An 11,375-nucleotide genomic window follows, 5' to 3' on the forward strand; every position below is an offset into this window, starting at 1 on the left:
CCCAAGAGTTCTGAAAGAACTCAAATGTGAAATTGTGGAACTATTATCTATGGTTTGTAACCTGTCCTTTAAATCAGCTAATGTACCCAGTGACTGGAAGATAGCTAATGTAACGCCAATATTTAAGAAGGACTTTAGAGGTGATCCTGGCAATTACAGACCGGTGAGTCTAACGTCAGTACCAGGCAAATTACTTGGAACAATAGTAAAGAATAAAATTGTCAGACACATAGAAGAACATAAATTGTTGCCCAAAAGTCAGCATGGTTTCTGTAAAGGGAGATCATGTCTTACTAATGTATTAGAGTTCTTTGATAGGGGTCAACAAACATGTGCACAAGGGGGATCCAGTGGACATAGTGTACTTAGATTTCCAGAAAGCCTTTGACAAGGTCCCTCACCAAAGGCTCTTATGTAAATTAAGTTGTCATGGGATAAGAGGGAAGAGCCTTTCATGGATTGAGAACTAGTTAAGACAGGGAACAAAGGTAGGAATAAATGGTAAATTTTCAGAATGGAGAGGGGTAACTAATGGTGTTCCCCAAGGATCAGTCCTAGGACCAATCCTATTCAACTTATTCATAAATGATCTGGAGAAAGGGGTAAACAGTGAGGTGGCAAAGTTTGCAGATGATACTAAACTGCTCAAGATAGTTAAGACCAAAGCAGACTGTGAAGAACTTCAAAAAGATCACACAAAACTAAGTGATTGGGCAACAAAATGGCAAATGAAATTTAATGTGGATAAATGTAAAGTAATGCACATTGGAAAAAATAACCCCAACTATACATACAATATGATGGGGGCTCATTTAGCTACAATTGATCAGGAGAAAAATCTTGAAGTCATCCTGGATAGTTCTCTGAATACGTCCATGCAGTGTGCAGCGGCAGTTTAAAAAGCAAATAGGATATTAGGAATCATTAAAAAAGGGATAGAGAATAAGATGGAGAAGATCTTATTGCCCTTATATAAATCCATAGTACACCCACATCTTGAATACTGCGTACAGATGTGGTCCCCTCATCTTAAAAAAGATATACTGGCATTAGAAAACATTCAGAAAGGGTCAACTAAAATGGTTAGGGGTTTGGAACAGGACCCATATGAGGAGAGATTAAAGAGGCTAGGACTTTTCAGCTTGGAAAAGAGGAGACTAAGGGGGAATATGATAGAGGTATATAAAATTATGAGTGGTGTGGAGAAAGTGAATAAGGGAAAGTTATTTACTTGTTCCCATAATATAAGAACTAGGGGCCACCAAATGAAATTAATGGGCAGCAGGTTTAAAACAAAGAAAAGGAAGTGTTTCTTCACACAACACACAGCCAACCTGTGGAACTCCTTGCCTGAGGAGGTTGTGAAGGCTAGGACTATAACAGGGTTTAAAAAAAGAACTGGATAAATTCATGAAGGTTAAGTCCATTAATGGCCATTAGCCAGGATGCGTAAGGAATGGTGTCCCTAGGCTCTGTTTGTCAGAGGGTGGAGATGGATGGCAGGAGAGAGATCACTTGATCATTACCTGTTAGGTTCACTTCCTTTGGGGCACCTGGCATTGGCCACTGTCGGTAGACAGGATACTGGGCTGGATGGACCTTTGGTCTGACCCAATATAGCCATTCTTACACTCATGTTGCAGAGCTGCTTGGAGAAGGGGCTCAGTATTGCTATATGGTGGCTCTGCCCTTCGCCCACTCTCCCCTGGCCTTATGGCAGTGCTATAGCATCAAAATACAATTGGGCTGTGTATTCAGAACTGTTACTTAGCTTCTAAATGGCTTTTCAGATACTGTTTGCTGTAAGGGATAGCTGACTGTGGTGAAGAAGCTAAATTATAGGCAATGCAAAATTGTACCAAAATGCTGCATAGTAGACCATTTGTTGGCCAACATCAAGTCTCTTTATAATTCTAATGTGCATTTGAATCCCCTTGCCTTTCCGGGGAAAGGTAGTGGGAAGCTGTCATCTTATGAGATTCCCTGCCCAAAGGTTTCGCGTCTCTAACACACAACAAAAGGTGACACATCTCCTTAGAAACTAAGAAGACAGGCCTGGAATAAACAAAATATAAACCTTAAATAGGTAAGCCCCAAGCTCTCTCCTGCTAAATTCAGTGATAAAGGATGCTGTTTTGAGCCTTGACTGCAGGGGTGATGCTCATGTGCTGAGGCATATCCATGGGAAGAGTGCTCAGTGAAGGAAAATCTTGTCTTCAAAATGCCGTTACAGGATAATCTGCTGTGGATATGGGGCAGCAGATGTTGCCTCAACCTGATCCTTTATTTAAAGGCTTAAATACCATTGTAAGTAAGACTGAAAATCCATGCTTTGTATAGTCATTCAACATGTGCAATTCAGTTTCCGTCTAGTGGACAAGAAGTCCTTGACAAGTTATGCTGCCATATGAATAGGGCCCTACCAAATTCACGGCCATGAAAAACGCGTAACTGCCTGTGAAATCTGGTCTCTTGTGTGCTTTTACCCTATACTATACGGACTTCACGGAGGATACCAGCGTTTCTCAAATTGGGGGTCCAAATCTAAAAGGGATTTGCGAGGGGATTGCGAGTTATTTTAGAGGGATTCAGCATTGCCTCCCTTATTTCTGCGCCTTGGGAGCTGGGTGGCTGGAGAGCGGCAGATGCTGGCCGGGCACCCAGCTCTGAAGGCAGCACCCTGCCAGCAACGGCACAGAAGTAAGGGTAGCAGTACTGCAACCCCCGCCCCCCATAACCTTGTGACCCCCTCCCCACAACTTTTTTATGGGTCAGGATCCTTAAAATTACAACACTGTGAAATTTCAGATTTAAATAGCTGAAATCATGAAATTTACGATTCTTAAAATCCTGTGGCCATGAAATTGACCAAAATGGACTGTGAATTTGGTAGGGCCCTACATATGGAGTAATAGTTGCAATGTATGAATGTCTCTTGCTGGAAGTGCCAATAATTACTTTGCAGCAACCCAGCCAAGAGTTCATGAAAGCCTGAATGAGTATGGCAAGATTCTTCCCAGAAGAAAGGGCTGCAATTTTTAACTGTCTGAACAGGCATTATTGGATTATGCTACTGAATCAAATGCCTTCTCATGAACCTGTTTGAAAAATTATTCGTATTTGCTTAATGGGAATGTTGAAATGTGGATAAGAGCTGACTGAAGGATCATAAATTGGGTGATAAACAGTACTGTTTCAAGTTATAGGAAACCTGTTCAGTGGGTACCACACACATCTGCCCTGATCTTAGTTAACATCCTTAATGAGCTGGAAGAGGGGCATGCGTGGCACGTTCAATGAAACTAGTGCATGATACCAAAAAGGGAAGAGCTCAACCCTAATGAGGACAGAAATCAACCAAACTAAACAAATACGAGAAATATGGAAAAAGTAAAATGAGACTGGCCTTGGAGGGAAATGTAGCTAATAAATCTGGAGAAAAACAAGCTGAAACACAGACAAGGAAAGCAGTGATCCCACGAGATGAAGGGATAACAGGCTGCAAACTAGATGCAATCTTGTATTGTGGATGATGCAGCACGCTAGGGGCTTGTCGACATTATGGATGCAACAGCAGCACAGCTACGGTGCTGAAGTGTGGACGCTTCCTACAGCGACGGAGGGGGTTTTCCATCACTGTATTAAATCCACCTCCCCGAACAGTGATAGCTAAATCAACGGAAGCATTCTTCCATCAGCCTAGCCACGTCTACAGCAAGGGTTAAGTCGGTGTAGCTATGGCTCTTAATGATGTGACATTTTCACACTTCTGAGTGATGTATGAAGTAGCTATGTTGACCTAAATTTTAAGTAAACCAGGCCCAGGGCTGCATAGAGGCAGTTTATGGAACAGGAAGGTCAGTCCCCATGTACAGCTCTGTTGTAACCACATAGGGAACACACTATTCCATATTAAAAGAAATATTGACAAAGTAGAGGGAACGTGAAGAAAGTTGCTGATCATCCCCCAGCTTTTGTAGGATTCCCTTACCAGGAAAAGATGGGGTTAAATTCTTCTAATTTGACTAAATGAGTTACTGAGGGATCTGCAGGGGACTTAAGCCTTCAGGTGTCTGAAGCTTGTTAACCTAAGGAGACTGGCTGATTTAGTGAAGTATATGTGGTATGACTAGGAATAATGGGTTGCAATGTACTAGATTCTGGAATTGTCTGCAGAAAAGTCTCCTCGCTCTCTAAATTTAAAACTAGACTAGAGCAAACTAGAGAACTCCACGGTAGGGAATGATCTGTCATTGGCAAGGGCTGGACTGGGTAATCTGTCTGAACACTGGAGATAGGGGCCTCCTGAAGTTCCGTGCTTTGTGGATTGTCTCGTCAGTAGATATTTGAATAACTAGTTATCTTATTTCAATTCTTTAGCGCCAACAGAAATTGCAGAAGGAGCGTTTAATGAATGACTTCTCTGCAGCCTTAAATAACTTCCAGGCAGTGCAGAGAAGAGTGTCTGAGAAGGAGAAGGAGACTGTAGCCAGGGCACGGGCTGGCTCTCGTCTCTCGGTAAGTATTTTAAGAGGAGTTGTATAGTGAGCTCAGCGAGCTCTGAAGTCTTTATTACAAAGGCACCTTTCACTCAAATTTTTGGACTTCTGTGACAAACGAAAATGTGTATGTTTGTATTTTGAGGGAGGTGGGCACCAAACTACTGAGATCTATCAGCTTGTATGTATGCGTGGCTGCAGACTTCATAACTGTCAGTCTGCACTGTCACTGAGCAGTGTCTGTGTACTAGCTCTTTGTATTCTGTAGCACAGAAGGCCAAAAGTCTCTCAGTGCCTTGCCTGCTCACAATAGTGGAGGAGGAGGAAAGTCAGGTATGTGCAGATATGTGGAGAGGGGAACCAAAGCACAGCTGGTAGGCCTGCAATAAGACTGTCAGCACTGGCCTATAGCTCTCCAAAAAGACCTCTTAAATTTTGTCCGTCCTTGAGCTGCCTCTTGGCAGACACACTCTCCATATCTCTTTTCCCCTTCCCTTGAGCCCCCTTTGTCCAACTGCTTCCTCAGTGCAGTTTCCAATTTTCTTCCTCTCCATGGTTGGTTAAATCCTGTTCTGGTGATATTGTCTCTGTCTCTTGTAAGTCCCTGTGATTACTAAAAAGCATTCCTAATAAAATGGACAACCAAATCATTTTTTTCAATCCCTCTTGCCCACTTCCTCCCCTGCTTTGTCTAATCCTCTTGGAATATTGATTCGTAATTCTGGCCCCTTGCTGAAGTTTGTCATAATCCCTTATTTATGGGCTGATGGCTCTAGAAGTAAATGCACCAATACGCTTCTTGTATGTGGATAAAGGAATTGACAAACAATTACAAAGGACTTAAGCAGACTTTTTAGGGGGGCTCTTTCAGTTGCATCTGACTTGCAGTGCCCCTGTAGCTTATGTCTAAAAACCAAAGTAATGCAAGTATCTTAAAGGTACTCACACTAGTATGTTACAACTCTTCAGCTCCACATAGTAAGAGTCCTACCTTGCTGTGGTTGCCTGTGTCCATGATGCCTGCAGTTTGTGACAGTAATGAGCCATTCCTCTCTTCCAGACTGATGAGAGATTCAAAGAGGAGCAGCTGGTCTCATTTGATAGGTAACAACTACCCTTTGCACGCCTGGGGTGCATTTTATCACTTCTGTCTATGTGTAATTAACAATACAAGAAACTGCATTAATGCAGCATTATCACTGAACTCAGTGCATAGAGTCCAGGAAACCCAATTCCTACACCATATAAAACATTTCCGTATGTAGTTTTATTGTGGTGGTACACAGCTTCCAAACATTTAACTATTTCAAAACTAGGCTACTTCACATGTTGGCTGTTGGCCCTCCCATAGATAATTAGCATCTCTTAATGTATTTTGGCACTCTGAAGTCTTGAAACTTATTAGCTAGTGAAAACTGCCGGAGGGTTGTGCACTAACTCGGACATGGAATCTTGGTACAGCTTTCCAAAGTATTTACCCTTGAGTGGAGAAGCAGGAGGACACCTTCTCATCCTAAATGTGTGAAAATAGGGTGTTGTGTTGTTGCACTTGCTGGTTTGTCCATAGTAGTGCCTAGCCTGCACAATGATATTACTAATGCTGTCTCTCCAGGGTGCAGGTAATTTTGGGGGTGGGGACAACTGACTTGCTTTAATATCTCTGTTGGTGTTTGTTTTTTGTTTGCAGTTGTTCTTGATAGGGTAGTGGACTAAAATACCAAGGGCTTTATTTTAACCTCCAATGCCATGCATCCAGTAGGTATCCTTCAGCTCAGACCCAGGCACAGCATTCTCTGCCTAGTACTCAAAACAACATGCTTGCAGGTTGCCTTCCATAAAGACTTCCATCTGTGCCTTTTGTTCTTTGGGTGCCTTATAAACAATACACAGCCCCAAGCACAATAGGAAATTCAAAGTTTCCCAGTATATAGCTGTAAGGAATACTTACATTTTAGAACAAAGCTTCCTACACAGACCAACTTTTAGTTTCTTTACTGAGATTTTGAAGTATCCTCATGCAAAACCCAATCTTCATCCTTTCCGTAACCTGTCATCACTAGTCCAGTTTGTCTCTAAGTACAACTATAATACCAGAATCTATCTACCTGTACTAAAGGTTTAAATCCACTCCTGATTTGGTTTTTGTCCCTGGAGGAAGCTTTCTATAACTCATTGGCATTGTGACCTGAATGGGGAGTGGAAGTATCTGCTGCTCGGGAGGAACAGGCTCTTAGTCTGTGTTGTTTCTGCAGTAATGAAGACTGGAATCAAATGCAGTCTCAAGAAGAAGATGTAGCAATAACTGAACAGGACCTTGAACTCATTAAAGAGAGGGAAACGGCAATCAGGCAGTTGGAGGTGAGCTCTAGAGCCTATCATTTGCAGCCCTGTTAGCAAAGGAACCTAAATAAAAGGGCCAGGTAATGTGCTCTAGGCTCATCTGTTTGTGGGGAGGGATCAAGAGAGCTGGGAGTTCAGTGGGCTCAGAGCTCCTTCTAGAGATGCTGATGCTTAGGTGAGTGACCTGGGCGGGGGGATAGCTCAGTGGTTTGAGTATTGGCCTGCTAAACCGAGGATTGTGAGTTCAATCCTTGAGGGGGCTATTTAGGGATCTGGACCAAAAATTGGGGATTGGTCCTGCTTTGAGCAGGGGGTTGGACTAGGTGACCTCCTGAGGTCCCTTCCCACCCTGATATTCTATGACCCTCCTTCTAGCTGAAGAGGGCTGTATGGAGGTCCCTCCAGCACCCATCATGCTCCAAAGATGAGAATTTTTTTATAGAGGGTGTTTAGTCTGTTAAGCCTTGGGCAGTATTCCTGAGATGGACCTTTAAGCAAAGAAGAAACTAGCTTTGGAAAAATATAATCTATACCTGTTGTAACTTGTCAAACTGTTATTGACTGAACTGTTGTCTTCAGGCAGACATTTTGGATGTCAATCAGATATTTAAGGATTTAGCTATGATGATTCACGATCAAGGAGACATGATTGGTAAGTACACTTGGCCAACAGATGCCCTGAAATAGAACTCCTCTCTTTTATCTGGCTTTATTCTACACTTATTCCACATTTTAAATTCAATGTATATGGAAAAACTGAGAGTGGCTGATTTAAACCATTGCAGCTATTCTATATAAATGCCATATGGTAGCATAATCTGTTAATCTTTAATTCTGCAGTTCTGAATTGTTTTTTAATATAACTTGAGTTCTCTCCCTTTACACTTGTGTAGATAGCATAGAAGCAAATGTGGAAAGTTCAGAAGTGCACGTGGAAAGAGCCAGTGAACAGTTACAGAGAGCTGCTTATTATCAGGTAAACTCTTGTGTGCTTGGCACTAGCATACATATTGACCGGTGCTATCACCATATTGCACGGAACAAGGCAAACATACCCACTCCTGCAACCAGTAAGGCAAGTTCTCACACAGCTAGCAGGGGCTGAGGTGGGACTGACTCTTCTAATGAACTCCATCTCCAGGAACAGATGCAGCCACATGTACTATTTGGCTTGTTTAATAAGATACTAGAAATTAACTGTTGGGTTCTCTTTGGGACCCTTCTACTCAGCCTGCTCCATCATGCAGGGGATGTAAGGTGGGGTGCATAGACCTGGAGAATAGCTGAAGGTAGCTGCTGGGTTTTGTCTTCAATACTGCATTTTTAAACAAAAACACATATTAAAAGATAATGGAGACCATTCCTTAGCAAAGGCAGGTTATTGTGTTACAGTGGAAACATCACAAGTCTGATCTTCAGACTGATACAGTAAATCTGAGAGTTTACCAGCCTGGGCAAAAATTTACTACCCAATACTTAACATATATATGAACACACACAACCCCATTCACAAAAAACTTAACAGATGATCTCTCTCCCACCTACCCCTTGACATAGTGTCCCGCCACATGCCTTGACTTGCATCATCTTGCCATTTTCTCCTCAGTTCCCCCCCAGCCTACTTGGTCACCACCCACTCGTCCATTCTTCCTCTTGCACCCGAATAGTCATCAGTTCTTTTTCCTGACCCACCAGATCTCTCTCAGCAGCTTTTTGGCCACTTTGATTAGATCTCTAGGGTTGGCTTGATGCCATGCACCTCTCCTCCAGCCTGCCGCGCTTGCAGTTCAAGAGCCTGTGGCAGGACTCCGGTTTTGCTTCAGCTGCTCCCTTGTGTAGAGAAGACTATGGCTAAGGAACTGGGCATGCTTGGGCCAGGGGAGGAGACGTATGGAGATGGGTAAGAGGAGGCTACGGTGCAGTGGAGCAGCAATGGTCTGGTCCTGGCTTCAGCTGTGAGGAAGGAAAAGGGCCAGTACTAGTGGTGGTAGCTGTTCCTCTGTTCGTTCTCGGCCTGAACTAAGGCATTGGAGCTTCCACTCCAACAGAACAGCAGCTGCTCTCGCCATCCAGCAGCTTGCGATATCATTGTGCCTTGGGACTTCTTCACAATTTCACCAACACCAGGGCTGGACTCTCCAACGTAAGAGTTTAGAGTCTGCATGCGTTGTAGGCGTTGGTCATGCTTACCTAGACACAGTAGGGAGTTTCCCAAGGCAAATGAGACTCTACAACGCTGCTGTGGGTAAACTGTAAAACAGCTGCATGTCTGTGGTCATGACTGGGTATATTACAAGCCTCCTGGTCAGGATGGGGATAGAGTATAACGCAGAGAGCAGAGGCCATTACTTCAAAGAGCAGAAATTGTGGGTGATGAATTCACCCACAATTCATTTGCATAGTTCCAAGAAGCTTCTTGTAACAGCCATTTCAGGCACACAAGGGGAGGCGCAATACACAGGTAAATTGGTTAGTCTTTGATCATGCCTTATTGATGCCCTCAAAGAATCCTAACAGCTGGGAAGGGTATGACTTCTGTAGAAATCGTGCTGGTGTGTTCTATCATTTTAAAACACAAGCTCGCTCACTCTCCGCTATTGTTTCAGCCAGCTTCAAGTACGGCTCACTCTTGTTTGCCAGCAGCAGGAGTTGAGTCCAACCATGCTCTGACTGCATTACCTCCTAGTTCTTTATGCTGTTAGTACTGAGCATTTTTGGTTTGAGCACATTATCCTACTCTGATTTAAACAAAGTGTAATCTGTTCTCTGGGAATTTTTTTCCCTTCTCCTCCTGAGTCAGGTTACACGTGCTGTGCTTCAACTTTCCGTGCTGTCTCCTGTCCAGAACTCTGTAATTAGCCAAACTCATTGAGTCTTCTGTCATCTGCTGTTTTAGTGTCAATATTTTTTGTTCTATTTCTTTCATTAGAAGAAATCTCGTAAGAAGATCTGCATCCTGATTCTTGGCCTTGCTGTGGCTTCTGTAATCTTAGGACTCATTACCTGGCAGGCAACAAAATGAAGTCCTCATAAGGAGTCTAATTTCATTGCAGAGTTTTCCCCTGGGAAAACAGGCTGACTAGTCTTGGAAATGAATTGACCACCTTGAGAGAGCACAAACCAGAATGTCCTCTAGTAATAGATTTAGAAACTAACATGCAGATAACTAGTACTTGGAATTAGTGCACAATGGAGACAGTATTTATCAGTTTATGTACAAATCTATTGCTTTATGTAACTAAACTATTTTGTATTTTTTTGCTTTCTGTATTGTGATTACTCCGTCCCAACTGTACCTCGAAGAATGTGATCAGTAATTGGAGATGTCTTGTTTTGGACAAGTGGCACTACAATTCTTCTAACATGTTTATCTGTATAGTTAGACTTCATAGGAGTGATGCAAATAGGAATTACTTCCAAAGAGTGCACAATGCTGATTCTCACTTTACCTTGACTCACCAATTCCTAAAATCTCTAATATTTGCCCCATGGTTTGATTAGTCTCCAGGTGGCCATAGCTCTTAATTCTTCTAAAGAAACTTTACCATTACATCTTTGAATGGTAAGGATTAAAATGCATGAGTGCTGAAGTTGGAACCGCTAGTGGGCTCAGTGACCGATCAGTTTAGTCTATAGAGAATTGTAACTGTTTTTATTAATGTTTGGTGGTGGGTTTTTTCACATCCGTGTTTGTGGTGACAATGCAGCATTTAACATAACATTCTCTAACAATATATTCTTCCCCAGTGAGACTATAGCTGGTGGCTCACTGTTTTCAAACACTTAAATCTTCCCACTCGGCACCCCCACCACTCGTGTAGAATTAAAAAATTGCTATTGAAATGCCCTGTGGCATAGGCAACCCTAAAATCTGTAACTACCCATTTAGTTTTTAACTAGTCAGTGTGACAACTTCACATTTTTAATGGTGGTGGAGAGAGCCGTTCAAGGTTGGAAACTGAGCCCAAGGGTTTATTGAACTTTCTTTCTAGTTTGCATTAGGCCGAACTGAATTGTTTAGAAATGACCCTTGAAAAGCTGTTGCTAGTTAGCAGTGTGGAACTGGTACTAGAGCAGGTGGTATGCGTTTTGTGAACAACTCCCAGTCCTGTACATCTAACACTCGACCTTCTGTTCATAAGGGATAAAAAATTTGGTTTAGTAGCTCAGCAGTAGTTTTAGGTTGGCAAAGGGTATTGCTTGACTAAGTCTTTCTGTGGAAGAGATCTCTGGTTCTACTTAGTGTTCTGTAACAGGGCTGGATAGCGCTTACCTGCTACCCCCATTCCTCAACGTGGCTCTGAACTGAAATGCACTGATGGAAAAATAAGATTGTAGCTAAAGCTCATCATTGTGTGGTTAACTGCAACATACTGGCCCATTTTGTATTTAATCTTTATTCCATGTCTGTCTTAGTTAAAATACTAAACTAAATGTGAAAACTGCAGAGGGAATGTGTTGTCATAATTGCACAATTTTTTGCACTATTGCACCATCCTTCCATCCAATAACTGTCAATAAACATTTTAAAAAGTC

The 11,375-nt window shown here is 42.5% G+C and overlaps 1 protein-coding gene across 2 annotated transcripts in view; it reads left to right on the forward strand.

Moving 5' to 3' along the window:
- STX12 (syntaxin 12) overlaps positions 1-11,375 on the forward strand; it is a 30,185-nt gene extending 18,810 nt beyond the window's left edge. The window contains exons 4-9 of one of the 2 annotated variants that reach the window (XM_073317928.2): positions 4,381-4,518; positions 5,560-5,603; positions 6,752-6,857; positions 7,419-7,491; positions 7,733-7,815; positions 10,143-11,375. In XM_073317928.2, the coding sequence (XP_073174029.1) occupies positions 4,381-4,518; positions 5,560-5,603; positions 6,752-6,857; positions 7,419-7,491; positions 7,733-7,815; positions 10,143-10,340 (642 nt within the window). In that variant the 3' untranslated portion in view covers positions 10,341-11,375. Of the gene's footprint in view, positions 1-4,380; positions 4,519-5,559; positions 5,604-6,751; positions 6,858-7,418; positions 7,492-7,732; positions 7,816-9,768 lie in introns of both variants that reach the window. The other variant, XM_073317929.2, reaches the window with a different exon arrangement.

The sequence above is a fragment of the Lepidochelys kempii genome, chromosome 19 (genome assembly GCF_965140285.1).
Source record: "Lepidochelys kempii isolate rLepKem1 chromosome 19, rLepKem1.hap1, whole genome shotgun sequence".
In the NCBI taxonomy this organism is placed as follows: Eukaryota; Metazoa; Chordata; order Testudines; family Cheloniidae; genus Lepidochelys; species Lepidochelys kempii.